General features: G+C 41.2%; 3 protein-coding genes across 3 annotated transcripts; all 3 read left to right on the forward strand.

Annotated features, from left to right (window-relative positions):
- The first annotated feature begins 499 nt into the window (after nucleotides 1-499).
- gdf2 (growth differentiation factor 2) lies at nucleotides 500-4,464 on the forward strand. Its single transcript, XM_035146662.1, has 2 exons — nucleotides 500-1,013; nucleotides 3,234-4,464. Exons 1-2 carry the CDS (start codon nucleotides 662-664, stop codon nucleotides 4,151-4,153), a joined length of 1,272 nt encoding a protein of 423 aa, XP_035002553.1. The 5' UTR covers nucleotides 500-661; the 3' UTR covers nucleotides 4,154-4,464.
- Nucleotides 4,465-8,572: 4,108 nt separating this feature from the next.
- On the forward strand, nucleotides 8,573-12,131 carry LOC118100156 (retinol-binding protein 3). The gene has a single exon (XM_035144927.2). The coding sequence runs from the start codon at nucleotides 8,652-8,654 to the stop codon at nucleotides 11,424-11,426; it is 2,775 nt and encodes a 924-aa protein (XP_035000818.1). The 5' UTR covers nucleotides 8,573-8,651; the 3' UTR covers nucleotides 11,427-12,131.
- An 806-nt stretch (nucleotides 12,132-12,937) lies between these two features.
- Nucleotides 12,938-16,438, forward strand: LOC118100157 (retinol-binding protein 3). Its single transcript, XM_035144928.1, has 4 exons — nucleotides 12,938-14,233; nucleotides 14,475-14,665; nucleotides 14,896-15,038; nucleotides 15,574-16,438. Exons 1-4 carry the CDS (start codon nucleotides 13,040-13,042, stop codon nucleotides 15,897-15,899), a joined length of 1,854 nt encoding a protein of 617 aa, XP_035000819.1. The 5' UTR covers nucleotides 12,938-13,039; the 3' UTR covers nucleotides 15,900-16,438.
- Nucleotides 16,439-16,670: the final 232 nt, after the last annotated feature.

Below are 16,670 nucleotides of genomic sequence, written 5' to 3' on the forward strand. Positions count from 1 at the left end.
ACGACTAAACAGCCCTGTTTGGGTCAAAGTTCAACAAATGTGAACTTTCAGTGTAAGTCCACTCTACTCAGGATGCAATGGAGACATACTGGTTTGTGTAACTGGTGTCACAGTGATGACGTTGGGAGAACAATGAAAAGTCCACATTCTGATGACTAACTGGGTCTGTCAAAGTAATTATCTGCCTTATCGGTTCTATTAAAAGTGTGTGGTCTACAATGTGCAGTGGTTGAATGCAAAAAAAACTGAGTGGATGAATAATGGTGGTAAAGAATGCAGTGTTCAGTTTCTTTTTAGCAAGTTTGTTTCCGGTGGCCTCATAGCTTTAGAAATGTCTGCTTGTCAGTAACCTCACAGTTTCCATTGCCTCCCTTGTTATCACTTGTAAGTGTTTACAGTGTCTTCATTAGCAGCCAGCCCTCTAATGATAACAAGGCTTAAAAGAAGGCATCAATGACAGTGATAAGCATGGCCAAGCTACTATTTTGGTTGACACAAGTCCCCCTGTTTACACTGGGAGCATGGGAGCGGACATCAGGACGGTGGTCCTTGCATGGGGGATCTCCATTTTCAGACCTTGCCATAGCAAAGTCTGTTTTCAAGCTGGGAAGAAGGTAAAGTTTGTGACAGCTCAGTGGCTCAAAAAGGATCGAATTTCAAGATGCTGAGCACCAGGGCATTTCTGTTGCAGTTGTGTTTGAGTCTGGTGGTCTCCAGTGGCTCCTGTACCTGCAAACCTCTCAATAATGACATCCAAAGCGACAACCCTGAGGAATCTTACTCTCAGCTGTCAGAGGAGGACCTTCTGGAAGAAGAAGCAGCTGACTTGAAGATGGAGAACCTCCTCGGAACCATGAAGGAGGGCTTTTTGAGGAAACTCAACCTGTCGGACGTTCCTCAGGAGCACGGCAAGATCGAACCTCCTCAGTTCATGATGGAGCTGTACAATAAGTACGCCTCGGACAGCTCGGCTAGCCCTCAGTCTGATGTCATACGAAGTTTCACTGTCCAGGGTATGTGATCAGCGTTTAACTTGTAAAGAAAGAAGTACAATCGTTTTCTGTCTCGTTGATGGGAGAGAGTAATTAATGGTTCCCAAGCTTTTAGGCTTCTGATTGTTTTCCTCATTATATTTTTAGGGTCTAAAGGTCTTGATCTAAATAAACAGAAAGTGCTAAAAACTATTTTGTGCAGAAATTAGTTTTTCAGTTTCCTCTCCTGTTATTCAGCAGACTTTCAGATTTATCCCAACCTCTAACTACTGCTCTGAAGTATCCTAGATCATTTCTTTCATTGAATTGTTGCTCTACATCATTACAGCCCTTTTACTGCTTGAGAAATTGATTAGTGAATACTGAAGTGATTCACTCCTACCATGTTCAAGTTGATCCAAGTGTAGCCTAGTGGGGAATTTACAGTATGTACATAATATAAATAAGTTTTTCCGAGTTTTCAGAAGTAAAAATTTAAAGTTAGTTTCATTCTGTGACATTTCTTAGTTGTTGTTTTTTCATTTATCAGCAGGCAGGTATAGTTCAAGTGTGATGCTCATAGTTTATCTGATGTTACAAATTGTAGTCAGAAGGTGGCAGTGTTGTGTAACAGGATGGCTACACTTCAACAAGTGCATCTTGGTCCATTCTTCTTTTTAAATTCTGGCTGGCTGGAGACCAGCATTTATGGAGCGAGCCGATGGTCGCCATTTTCTGAATGTGTAGTGTGCGCTCCAGAGTGTCCAATGTGGAGTCATAGAAACTGCAGTGAAGTCCAGAGCCCACTGACGTTTTCTTATTTTTGTATTGCTCAATCATATTTCTCTGTGGTATCTTATGCAATATATTATATAATTATATAATATTTTTCTATCTCAGTTTTATTTGTAAATTTTTTGTTGTTGTGGCAAAATAAGAATAAAGTTGGATTATAGAGCAAAATGAAACTTATCCACTGTAAAACATTTCTAGCAAAAACAGGTTTTATCTAATAAAAAACAAGCTAAAGTTTTGTACATGGTGAAAACCGTGTCTAAGCGTTTGGCCTAAAGTTTCCATTCAGATTAAAGAGAATTTGTCCTGCACAGATTCTGTATTCCACCCAAAAGGCAGAAGCTAGCAAGCTAGGCTAACTCACTTCAATGTTGAATAGGAGGGCAACTTAGTTTATTTCGCTAACATAAGCACTCTCGTCCCCTACAAGTTCTTGTTATTGTAACATCTGCTGGGCAGTTGCTTTATTGTGTTGTTTTAGTCCTTCAAAATAAAAAGGAGGTATAAGCTAGTGATATCTGAGTTAAGGCGTCAGGAACAAACGCACAGTCACTAGCAATGTATTGAGTGTTCAAATACAGAAGAGGCAAACAGTAAAGAGCAGCGGCTGACAACATCAGCCCCAAGTAACAGTTTGTGAGGTTATTGGAAATTAATTGATGATAGGAAGTATATTACTATTATACTATATTCACTAATCATATGACAGTACTGAGACCGACACATAAGACTGTATATAAAGCTGGACGACGCATCTCCACTTCCGCCCACTATCCCAATACGAAGCCAAAATATCCCGGATACAAACACTGCAAACTATCGCATTTGGAGACATTCATCCACACACTCGATCAGGATATGGACCCACGTTAGCAAGAGCCTGTGGGTACACACGCTACCCCGGTTTTATTTTTAGCATCAAATAACTAATTAAAACCAAACACCAAGTTTAACAAACCAAAAATGCACACTTGAACATATATCAGTGTGACAAAAACTATATATAATGAGAGTAACTATTTTTAAGAAACATTTATTTGGCATGTAATTTGGCTTTTCAGTTTGGTCCATGTCCCATCCACTAACATGGAGGATACAGGATTTATGACCTATACTGGAGGCAGTCACCAGGGGACAATCAAGACACTTTGGTTTCACTTTTGGGGAGCCATCATGTCATTTATCTATATAAACAGTCTATGGTCTGAACCCCAACAAAATTTGAAATCACTATCGTGGGAGAAGAGCAACGCTAAAAGAAAAGTACAACATTTGACCACTTTTGACCAAATCAAGAAAGGAGGATGTATAGCCAAAACAAACACCAAGGATACTGTATATACTGATTCATGAAACTGATAATAAAAGTTCAGTTCGATTTAAATGAATGTAACCTCATGATAAACAGTGTAAATGTCCACAGCTGTTTGAGATAAGCCCTGTAACCCCTTTGTATTTTTCCAACAGATATCACACTCTCTTTGACAAATGGCACAAAGTCAAAATACAGGCTGCAGTTCAATGACACCATACCCAACCACGAAAAGATCACCACTGCTGAACTTCAGCTCTTCTTCTTCCCGGAAGCCAGGTCAAGGTTGACCTCCCGCAGTTTTCAGGCCACAGTCAAAGTCTATGAAGTGGATGAAAAAGATTTTACAACCACGACCCATCTACTGGTTGGCAAAGAGGTAACAGGACCACAGAGTACGTGGACGACGTTTGATGTGACAACAGCTATTCAGAACTGGATCAAGTCAGGAAATGGCGCAACTGTTATTGATGTGGTGGTGGATAGGAAGAACTGTGGGGCTTCTGGCATTGGAGAGGAAGGAGCAGGCTGTTTAAATATGAGCATGTCTGTTGGCGATAACACTTCAGCAGCTTTGATCGTTTTCTCAGATGACCTGGGTAGCAGGAAGAGGGAGAATAAGAAGGAGATTAAGGAGATGATCCTCCATGAAGAAGAAACCATCTTACACTCGGGCGCCGACTGGAATAGAGGGGAGCAATTTCCAAACATGATCTTGGAAGCTCAGCGTCCACGGAGAAACAAGAGAAAGGCAGAGAGGGAATACTGCCGACGGACCTCGCTCAAGGTCAACTTTAAAGACATTGGCTGGGACAGTTGGATCGTGGCGCCTCCAGGATATGACGCCTTCGAATGTAGAGGGCTGTGCTACCACCCACTAACGGACGAATCAACCCCATCCAAACATGCCCTTATCCAGACATTGATCAACATTAGGGACCCCAAGAGGGCCAACATGGCGTGCTGTGTCCCCATCAAACTGGACCCCATTACAGTCATGTATCAGGAGAATGGACGTCTCACTATAAGATACCTGTATGAAGAGATGAAGGTGGCAGAGTGTGGCTGCAGGTAGTTGGAGAGGGTTGGTTGTTTGCTTTGGTGGTAGCACAGGTGATTGTAATAGTTCTAATGCTGCATTCCATTCAAGTAAGTCTGATGTTCACAGGTGAGAAGTTGTGTAACCATCACCATGGCCCACATTGGTCCACTGGCGAGAGCTAAGACCAGATCTAAGATTAAAAATTAACACCTCTCACAACTTTCCTATTTATCCCAATGCAACAGCATCAGTGATATTCTTTAAAAAAAATGAAGACCAATCCAATCATACTGGTCCAAATTGCACACACACTCATAAATATAATTCCCCTAAATGAGCAATTTTTCATCAAGATCTGTGAATTACTGCCTGGGAAATTGGTGAAATTGTCGAAAACACAATGTTAAAGAAAGTGGGGAAAGAATCCTGGATCTGTGCCTATGTCCAGATCCCCACTGAAATGTAATGGGTTCTTCCTTGGCCCATGTCCCACCCTTCCACCAGGTTCAGTGGAAGTTTGTTCCGTAATTTTGCTTAATCCTGCTGACAATCAACAAAAATACCAATTAGCTAACATGACAAAACCTCCTTGACGGTGGGTAAGGCCTAGGTCATTAAAATTCATCCATTGAGGATCATAAATGTAGTAAGAACAGCAATGAGGTAACAAACTACTGTACCGCCTCTCTGCCAATCTGTGAACACAATGGATGCAGAGAGAGGTGTGCTGCTCCCTGACAGGGCTGTACTGGTGATTCTCTTCTATGGAGAGTGGTTAAGGTTTGTCGCTAGATTTGTTGCTGTTTTTTTGTTGTTTTTTTGAAAGACATTTGTTAAACGAATGAAATAATAGAATATTTGTGCCAATTTGTATTAAAAGAGCAACAGTCAACTCCCAAAACTCATCTGGCTGACCAATGATGCAATAAGAGGACAACTCCATCACTCACTTAGTCATATTTGGAGATGTGGAGCTGGACCTTGGCTGGTCCAACCAAATAGAATTGAGGTCTCGTGTTTGAATTAAATAAATAGGATGTACAGTGGGACTATATTCTTTTACATTGTAGCTATGAAACTATATAATGAAGCATTTACAGTTTATGCTTTTCCTTTAAATTTATTGTTGGCAAGAAGTTGAAAGCTAGTGAAATGTCGTGAATGCAGCGTAACAGGAGAACACCCAACAGGTCAGTTACACTTGTTCTTTTTGTTTCCTGTGTGTATTCCTGTGCTGAAATGGATCATATTCAGAGCCTTCGACCGATGCTCAAATTACTGTATCTCTTTTATAAATTTCACTTGGTTATACTACCTGGCAGCGAACCAAAGGAAGCAGACCTATTTATAGGATATTGTATATTTAATACTTATTGTATGTATATTTAAAGATTGTCCTTGCAATATCTTGTATTTCTATTTGTATTTTTTATATAAGAAATAATTTAGCGAAATGCTCATCCATTCGTAATGCAATGTTTGTTAAACAAATAAATTGGTCAGTTGTTATTAATGGGATGATATTTTTAGGTGCGCTGACATGTATGTAAATCTGTATATTATTATTGAAAGTGTCATTTTTCGTAATAACTGTATATATAATAATTTTACATTTTTTCAGCAGTCTTCAAATTACTGCCAGCAAACTTGTACGGAAAGTACAGCCTATACAATGGTCAGCTTACATATGCATGCAGTTTCCTATTGCTTATGTGGGCTATGGCAAACACACGACCGTAAGGTGTATTCATCTATATGATGCAGACGTTCTCTCTGTGAAAAAAATCCTGAATTTGATAAGATAACAGTTAAACAAAGAAGTTTCTGCCAAATCTACAATTAAAAACCTGCCTCCATCTGAGTGTTAGAGCTGCTGACCCAAAATAACTCAATCCATTTGGCTTACAGGCTTCACTGCACTGTTTGTCTCTTGACGTCTACAATTTGTTTTAGGATTTAAAACCATTAAATTAATAAATATAAATCTCGGATGAAATTCTGTGTCACAAAAAAAAATGTTATTCTTTCTATATTATCTACACAGCTCATCCTGCATTTACTGAATTGTATAATATTTTGGGCATGACTTGATGTCTTTCTCTTACCCTTTAACGTCCTGTAATAACTATACAGGTTTTGTACCCAGAGACATGAAAGTCCATCCAATAAGAACATTGCAGCAAACAAGCACAGCAAATACAGAAGATTTTCTTGGCCCCATTTGACCCCAAAACACATTTGCATCTCCATTGCATCTTTTTGCTGCATCTAAGTGTTTATACAGGATCGAGGCAAGATGTTTTTAGTGAAGTTACATGTCTGAACTATCATCACATCAGCCTTGAATTGTCTAATATATCAACTGTGCAAATAAAGACGGATGTGCAAGTTAACACCAGAGCGTTTTTTTGTTGTTGTTATTGTTATGTTTCTCCATGACAAACCTTTGTATTTATGCTATGTATAGATCATTCAGACCTTGGATTGGTATGAACAGTGGTATGGAAACCTCCACATTTCTTACACAGTGCCCTAAAATTCATGTGGTGAATTAGATTCTATCTTTTTGCTATCTAAATTGCACATGGTGGGAATCACAGGGTAACTCACGATACGATACCTGGTCCATGATTACGATAATACCATGATACAGCGATTCTGCGATAAATAATATATTGCAAGACAATCATATAACGATACATCACAATAACTGTCTAACTGATGAAGAACAAAAATGCCAATAAAGACACCATATTTGGCACCATATCGATAATCCTACCTCATGACAACGATATATTGCCGTATCGATATTTTTTCCCACCCTGTATAAACAACAACAAAACAAATTTTTAAAAAACATGACAAACTTACAATGCTTTCAAAAAGTATGAAGTCTCACAGTCGTCTCACAAGTTTCTCAAAGTGACTCAGGAACAGGTGAGTCACTCAAACAGGAAGGCCCTCCACTTCCGGGTTTGCGTTGTCACCCTCTATTTGCGCTGGTGCGCCCCTCAAACTGAGGATACACAAAAGGCCACAGTGTCACCTAGTGGCTTTAGTATGAACAACATATGTTCCACTCTATATAAATGTAAATCCGATATTAAATCATCTTAAAAGGCTGCTAAATGCTCCATTTAGGTGGTTGCTAACTGTCTCTGTCTGTCATTTAGTGCTATGCAGGTGGGGTACAGGACATTACTCAGGCTTTAGGGAATCCAAACTGACTAATTAGTAGATAGTTACCATAGCTGTTCTTTGACTATGCTTACACAATTGTATGGCAACTAATGAGATTTTTTAAGTCTCTACCAGAGTTTGTTTTTTTTAGCAACTGTATTTAACACAAGTTTGCAATCAGGGGATTCCTAGCTGCTCTTATATTTGACACATGAGGACAAAGTAACACAGGGTTCAGTGTTGCAAATGTCTAGATTCCTGGGAATTGTTGAAGAAGGGATTGCATTTTGCAATGTATGAGGCGGTATTAAAAGTTAAGACGCTAAGATAGGCTGAGCACCGTCTAGAATTCGGAAGCTGCATAAGTCTGAGCTGCAAAAATGTGTAGATCAGGGTCCTGCGTCGAAGGACTCATGTCACGTTCAAGCTTGAAGTACAGACCTACTTCTTCAATAAACTGAGTTTGAATTATATGATAGGAAAGGTTGTCAGCTTAGCACTTCTGATCAAATGTTATTCAGAGCAACACTTTTCTGACCTTTCCCTTTTCACTCTGTTCACCAAATGAAAATGTGTCGCTTTTGAAAAAACAATAGTGTAATGCAAGGCAGTGGAAAGTAAGCAAGTCATTCAGTCCAGATAAAACCTTTACAATGAACCTTTTGTTCCTATATTCGTAATATAGGCACGATTTCCCCCTATTCTGATCCTGCATGTGATTTAAGAAGGCTTTGCCACGTGTCCACAAACTGTAATCATGTCATCATGGAATGACCCAGACTTGACCCGCAAAGCTACCAGTGGCACCGAAATACACCACCGTAAGCTTTTATAACAGAGAAGGGAGAGAGAGTGAGAGGGAGGGGGGAAAGTGCGAGAGATTCTGTAAATGCGTTGCACCCATCCGCCCACACTCATATTTCAAACCAATTAAATGCCCACGTTTTTTTCCTAAACAGAAATTTGAGGTGGTATAAAACAATTGGGAATTTAGAAAATTATACAGAATGTAATCCAAACACAAAGGAGACTGCACTGTAGTTTGGACAAAGTCAAAGCAAATGCATGACATTTAAATTATTGTGTTTGTGTGGGAGAGGAAAGACACTGTATCTCCTCTACACCAATTTCTATTGTGTCTGCCATTGTCTGCTGGCTGATGCACCACAGATAATACGATTAAAGGTTTATTGGGAACAAAAGCCTCTTATGATGATGTGGTTGTTATCCAAAAACAGCCTACCACAATGACAATGTTCCCTCCTCCAAAAACCACCATCCTTCGACACAGACAAATGAGCTAACACACCCCAGTGAAAGCAAAGGCAGAGACGTTCTCTTTCCATGAGTAATGATGAAGACTCAACACACACCACCACTGGTATTGATGCTTCTCCTATGTACCCTCTCTGCCAACTCATCATTCCAGCCCGCTCTGGTGTTAGAAATGGCCAAGATTCTGCTGGAAAACTACTGCTTTCCAGAGAACCTGGTTGGGATGCAGGAGGCCATCCAACAAGCAATCAACAGCGGAGAAATCCTGCGGATTTCCGATAGGAAGACCCTTGCAGCTGTACTCACAGTCGGAGTACAAGGGGCACTGAACGACCCACGGCTGACTGTGTCTTACGAGCCCAATTTTGTCCCAGTGATGCCCCCGATACTGCCCTCTCTCCCCAGAGAACAACTGATCCGGCTGGTGAGGAACTCTGTCAAGGTGGATATCCTGGAAAACAACATTGGCTATTTGCGGATAGATCGGATCATTGGGGAGGAGACAGCAGCGAAACTTGGCTCCCTGCTGAAGGACAACATCTGGGACAAAGTTGCTCGCACATCCTCTCTGATTTTTGATTTGAGGTATAGCACAGCTGGACAACTGTCTGGAGTTCCCTTTATAATCTCCTATTTCTCTGACCCTGAGCCCATCTTTCATATAGACACTGTGTATGACAGGCCCTCAAATACAACCAGGGAGCTGTGGACCATACCATCAATTAAGGGACAGAGGTATGGAAAGAAGAAAGACGTGATTATTTTGACGAGCAAACGTACCATGGGGGCTGCTGAGGCAGTGGCATACACATTAAAAAACCTAAAGAGGGCTATAATCGTTGGAGAGCGATCTGCTGGTGGGTCAGTAAAAGTCAGAAAGATAAGGATTGGAGGATCAGAGTTCTACATAACAGTTCCTGTGGCAAGATCTGTCAGTCCAATCACAGGCCAGAGCTGGGAGGTCAGTGGCATTCCCCCAACAGTCAACGTCATTGCAAAGGAAGCTGTCCCAAAAGCAAAGTCCCTTCTGGCTGTGAGGAGTGCCATTCCACAGGTTGTTCAGAGCATCTCCAACATAATCAGGAGGTGGTATGCTTTCACTGACCGAGTCCCAGCTCTTCTTCAACATCTGCAAACTATGGACTTGTTCTCTGTCATATCTGAGGAAGATCTGGCAATGAGACTCAACCAGGACCTCCAGACTGTGACAGAGGATCCACGACTCATCATCAAATACATGCAAGACAATGCTGCCATTGAAGAGGGGGACCCTGAGCTTTACAAAGTCCCTGATGATTCAAAATTATTAAGAACACTGATTGAAACAACGTTTAAAATTGAAATTCTCCAGGGCAATACTGGCTATCTCCGCTTTGACAAGTTTGTTGAGTTTTCTCCACTGATTAAATTAGAGGAGTTCTTCGCTAAAAAGGTGTGGGAGCCCTTAAAAGACACCAGTAACCTGATTATTGACCTTCGCTATAATACTGGTGGATGCTCTACCTCTCTAGCTCTTATTTTGTCATATCTGTATGACACTTCCCAGAAGCATCACTTTTTCACAATATATGACCGGATTCAGAACACAACAACAGCACATGACTCCTACCCTCAAATTACAGGCCCGAGCTATGGATCCAAACGCGGGGTTTATGTGTTGACCAGTTACTACACAGCAAGTGTTGGTGAAGAGTTTGCTTACCTAATACAATCCCTACATCGTGGCACAGTCATTGGGGAAATTACATCTGGTACCCTAATGCACTCAAAGATGTTTCAAATAGAAGGGACAGGTCTTGCCATCACTGTCCCCGTCATTAACTTTATTGACAACAATGGCGAATGCTGGCTGGGAGGTGGTGTGGTCCCTGATGCCATCGTCCTGGCTGAGGAAGCTGTAGATCACTTTCATGAGATCGCAGATTTCCATCAGGGGCTCAGGTCCCTAATGGAGGTAATTGGGGAACTGCTAGAAAAACACTATGCCATCCATGAAGTCGCCTTGCAGGTCAATAAGGTGCTGCTGAGCAAATGGGCTGAGGGACAGTACTGGTCAGTGGTGGATTTTGAATCTTTGGCATCTCAATTGACGTCAGACCTCCAAGAGGCTTCAGGTGATCACCGTCTCCATGTCTTCCATTGTGATGTTGAGCCTGAGACTATTCATGACGTCGGAAAGATCCCCACAGCAGAGGAAGTGGGATACATAATTGACGCTTTGTTTAAAATTGAGCTTCTGCCAGGTAATGTTGGCTATCTAAGATTTGACATGATGGCCGACATAGAGGTGTTAAAAGCCATTGGCACACAGCTAATAGACTTAGTGTGGAGTAATATAGTAAACACAGATGCTCTCGTAATTGACATGCGATACAACACTGGTGGTTTTTCAGCAACAATTCCCCTTCTGTGCACCTATTTCTTTGACGTAGAACCTCTGCGGCATCTTTACACCATCTTCGATCGCACCACGACCACAATGACAGAGGTCATGACATTGCCCCAGGTCAGGGGTCAAAGGTATGGGTCCTCCAAGGATGTCTACATCCTCACCAGTCATATGACTGGGTCCGCAGCTGAAGTGTTCGTCCGCACAATGAAGGACCTAAACAGGGCCACAATTATTGGAGAGCCAACGATTGGAGGGTCTCTATCAAGTGGAACCTATCAGATAGGGGACAGCACCCTGTACGCTTCCATCCCGAACCAGGTTGTTTTGAGTGCCACTACTGGGAAGATGTGGAGTGTTTCAGGGGTTGAGCCTCATGTTTTTGCCCAGGCAAGTAACGCTCTTCATGTAGCACAGAGACTAATAGAAGCAAAGCTGTTGAAGAGAGAAAACAGTAAATAGATTGTTTTATTCTTATTTCTTAACATATAATAGCTCAATTTGTCTTTGTGTTTAGCCACCACTTAAACCCGAAACAGGCCACTTGTTGAGAGCTGCATGTATGACTGGCCTTCTTGTTTTCCACATAAAAATCAAACATGTAATCCACTGACCATAGTCACAGTACACAAAACAGTCTTGTTCTGTATAATCTATCCCTGAGCTGCTTTTCCTCAATCTAACTGGAGATCGAGATCTCCTTGTTATACCAGAAGAGTTAAATATTTGTGCTTTTTAGAGATTTACGGTCACAGGGTAAGCATTGTTTCAGATGCCTTTTCACAGGGATATCATCATGGAAACAATAATCTTTGTTTATCCATTTTTAGATGTAATAGAAAATGTTGGTTCTTCACAAGCTGTATCTGCATTTATATTATTTCCCCAAACCCCAGACCTGGCAGCTGTATGTATCCAAATGTATTGCATTAGTGTTTATCTCATTGGAGGAAGGAAGTTACCAAACCTTAATCTACTTATCTACCGTGGTATTTTCACAACCTCAATTTCTTCATAAAGTAAATTCTATTGCACTTTGTTATTTATATGATGGCTGTATGAACCCATATCTATATATTGTATTCAGTAAAGTTGCCTTTGTCTCTTCTGTTTTGTTGTTTTCTGTGTGATTCCCTTTCATTCCATATTAAATGCTTTGTATTGGAAGGTGAATGTTCAGTTCTTTGTACATGAAAAATGATTTCAACATTATATAAATGCATGTTAATATGCTTTACGTATTGACTCTTTATGGTAGTTACATTATTTGTCATTAATTTGTCAGTATTTTCTCTTTTGCTTTGCATTGTGTTTTTCAGTCTGCTTGAATCTATATCTGAGCTTTTCTGTTCTTTAACCACAAAACCAGCAGAGGGAGCAAGCATCAAACAAACCAAAACTGAATCTTGTTCTTATTCATGCCACTTTTAAAAGTAAACAACCAACAACTGCAATGAACTGTAAACCATTTAAGGAAAAAAAAGAATCAAGTGGAATTTAAATATACTTTCAGTGCAGGTATCAAAAGGAGTGTTCCCTGTGTTGAAGAGCCCATTGAGCAGCTTGTGTTGAGTTATATGGCAGTAACTTGTTTTGATTTTTTATATTTTCTTGTGCTTTCATTCACAAGAATTACACAATACACACACATTATACTGATATAATATTATGCATAAATGTACTGACACCAAGGGGCTCAATAAGCAAACAGTGATCTAACAGGATGATTACTTTCATCATCCTTAACTCCTTTCTTTATAATTGTAATTTATAGAGATGGCCTAATTTGACACACAAAGCTTTAAAGAGGTGTATGTAATGTAAATTTAAGTCTCTTATCTTTTGCAACACTCTTTTGTTACTAAATCTTCCTGGCTAAGTTGTTATTGCCTTGCAGAAGCACTGAGGATAATACGATTAGAGGTTTATTGTGGGCTAAATCCTCTTATGAGTGTGTTAACAGAAACCTTGCAGCCAATATGTGCCATTTGAAAAAGCACCTCTTCGAGGACGGAGGTCTGGCTTTTCGGCAGCCATTCCCATTTACCTAATTCAACTAAACTAAACTGACAAAAATGGCAAGGGCCATATTTTTGGTAGCATCTCTTTTAATTATAGGAAATGTTTTATTTACCCATGCAGCATTTTCCCCCAGCCTCATTGTTGATATGGCAAAGATCATCATGGACAATTACTGCTCGCCAGAGAAGCTGGCAGGGATGAAGGAGGCAATTGAAGCAGCCAACAGCAACACGGAGGTTCTCAACATCCCAGATGCCGAAACCTTGGCTATGGTCCTCAGCTCTGGAGTCCAGAGCACAGTCAGTGACCCACGTCTGAAGGTCTCCTACGAGCAAAACTATGTCCCTGCCGTTCCCCCGAAGATGCCTCCCTTGCCTGCCGATCAGCTCATTGCCGTCCTCCAGACATCCATCAAGCTCGACATCCTGGAGGGCAACACTGGCTACTTGAGGATTGACCACATCCTTGGGGAGGAGGTCGCTGAAAAAGTTGGCCCTTTGCTCCTAGATCTGGTCTGGAATAAAATCCTGCCAACTTCATCCCTCATCTTCGACTTACGCTACACTGGCAGCGGGGACGTCTCTGGAATCCCCTACATTGTGTCTTACTTCACACAAGCCGAGCCTGTGATCCACATTGACAGTGTATATGACCGTCCGTCAAACACCACCACAAAGCTGTTCACTATGACCACACTGTTGGGAGACAGATACGGTGTTACCAAACCCCTCATTGTCCTCACCAGCAAAAACACCAAGGGCATTGCCGAGGATGTAGCCTACTGCCTCAAGAGCCTGAAGAGGGCCACCATTGTAGGCGAGAAGACCTCAGGGGGCTCTGTGAAAGTCGATAAAATCAAAGTGGCTGACACTGACTTCTACGTTACCGTGCCATCTGCAAAGTCCATCAATCCCATCACTGGCTCCACTTGGGAGGTTGTAGGTGTGACCCCTGATGTGGAGGTCAATGCTGAAGACGCCCTCGCTACCGCAATCAAAATCGTCAACCTCCGGGCTCAGGTTCCAGCCATCATTGAGGGATCAGCGTCCCTGATTGCTGCCAACTATGCCTTTGAGGATATTGGGGCTAGTGTTGCAGAAAAGTTAAAAGGGCTCCTGGCAAACGGAGAGTACAGCATGGTTGTTTCCAAGGACGGTCTGGAGACAAAGCTGTCTGCTGACCTCAAGACCCTTTCTGGGGACAAGAGCCTGAAGACCACCAGCAATACCCCAGCTCTTCCACCCATGGTAGGACCCTTGTTCATGAGATACAAGATATTTTTGGTCCAGAAATTGATTATTATTGTCAATTTAACAAATACATGTTTTAAATTGTAGGTGTTGCGTTAGGATATATTTTTTTTTACTCTCATTGAGCTTGCAAGAAAGGGTAAAAATACCGTTATAGAATTTACTTTGAATAATGCATATATTAGACAATAACATGCTTCAGATTTTAGCTCTATTTTCTGCTTGTCTTTCTTGCCAGGATTATTCACCAGAGATGTTCATTGAGCTGATCAAAGTCTCCTTCCACACCGACATATTTGAGAACAACATCGGCTACCTGCGTTTTGATATGTTTGGAGACTTTGAGGAGGTCAAACCTATCGCCCAAATTATCGTTGAGCATGTGTGGAACAAAGTTGTCAACACTAATGCCATGATCATCGACCTGAGGTTTGTTGTTCTACTCGCAGAGCTTCTGCTTAAAATTGTACATGTTTATTTTGGAATACAAATCATCCTCTAAACCTGCTAAAGCTAATCAGCCCATGACTAAATTTAGGTTTTACTTATAAGTTACTTAACTTTATTAGTGCCTGCATAAATGAAAGGTTTACAGAGGTTAATTTTAATGTTATCAAGAATCTAGGCTCCCTATGACTGTTGTGTAACTGTACTTTCAGGAACAACCTTGGTGGCCCAACAACAGCCATTTCTGGTTTCTGCTCTTACTTCTTTGATGCCGACAAGCAGATTGTGCTGGACAAGCTGTACGACAGAACTTCCGGCAATACCACAGAGCTCCTCTCCTTGTCTGAACTCACTGGTAATTCATTTTTAAGTCATTGTATTGTAGCAACAGGCTATTAGCTGGGGAAATATTTAATGGCTAAAGAACCAGTTAAATCAATCATGAAATGACGTAGACCGATAACACAGCTATACAGGGTTATTATTATTATTTTGGGCTTAAATTCAATAGGTGGCCAGAAGCACAGCTCTAAGAAAACTTTTGACTTTTACCTGCTGGCTGTGTATAATGGCAAATGTTTGCTAAGCAGTTGGCTTAAGTGTTGATAGAATATTTCTGCTGCCCTCAACTGACAAAAAATTACAGACCATAGAAGCATCTGCATTTTGTATTTGTGTTTAGGAATCATCCCACAGTTGTACAGACACGCTGCACCCTATTCTTAAGTTAATTAACTTCCATATTCATAGCTACACTGTCAATCATAATGCCCTGCCATTTTCTTCTCTTCTATTCAATTAAACCCTTTTCACAACCCACAAATCACTTCTCTACTTCATCAACCTCACATTTTAACCTCGCTCTGCCTCCTCCTCATCCACTACCTTAGGCACAAGGTACGGCTCAAAGAAGAGCCTGATCATCCTGACCAGTGGAGCGACTGCCGGCGCCGCTGAGGAGTTTGTTTACATCATGAGGAGGTTTGGCCGTGCTATGATTGTTGGAGAGACCACCGCCGGAGGCTCCCACCCACCAAAGACCTTCCCTGTTGGTGAGACTGACATCTTCCTCAGCATCCCCACTATCCACTCTGACACTACCGCCGGGCCAGCGTGGGAGGGAGCTGGCATCGCACCTCACATACCCGTCTCAGCTGACGCTGCCCTCGAGACCGCCAAGGCCATCTTCAACAAGCACTTTGCAGGCCAGAAGTAAACCAGGCCCTGAAATGGGGTTTCAACAGTCACTTTTGCTTTGGCAGCCAAATGGTTACAAGATTTAGACTCTAGATTTGTCTAAGAACAAAAGAATGTAGACTAAGTACAATGAATGTGTCATTTTCCCATAAGCCTTGTTAGCATGTTTGAAAAGTAGCACAAAGGTTGAACAGGTTGAAAGTTTTTATTCCTGTTGAATTTGAATCTGGCTCCTGAGGTTTTCAGGATGGATGGTGGTGAAAAGTTGCAATATGAAGACAACTTTCCATGATGTCATTTTTGAGAATTTGTGCAAAAGAGAAGAAACAAGTTAAGTAAACAGTTAAAATTGCTTTAAAACAAGTTTGCCAGATATTAGGAATTCAGAAGTCTTAAGAAGTCCACTTGATACTCTGGTGAGAAAAGCATCATGTGATGCCCTCACTGCATATGCTGTAAATGCTGTACATCTTTAATGCAGTAAAGATCATGCCATGTGGAATGTGATTGTATCAGCTCCAGTGTTGAGACACAATAAAAAAATTCTATTAAAATACACAAAAGTGTGTGTTTGTCATGTTTTACAGACTATGAATGTACCATAAATCTCACTTACAATGACGTGATGGCAGCTCCTACCATGAGCCAACAGCTGAAATGTGAGAATGAAACATTTCTCTTCATGATGCTGCTAAATGATAACATCAGTTCACTCAGGATGGAGTAAAAATAAATACATCTCCAGCTGTACCACGGTAAACAAGGTCGCGGTACCAACAGAAAACCCACA

Source organism: Hippoglossus stenolepis, chromosome 21, assembly GCF_022539355.2.
Source record: "Hippoglossus stenolepis isolate QCI-W04-F060 chromosome 21, HSTE1.2, whole genome shotgun sequence".
Lineage (NCBI taxonomy): Eukaryota > Metazoa > Chordata > Actinopteri > Pleuronectiformes > Pleuronectidae > Hippoglossus > Hippoglossus stenolepis.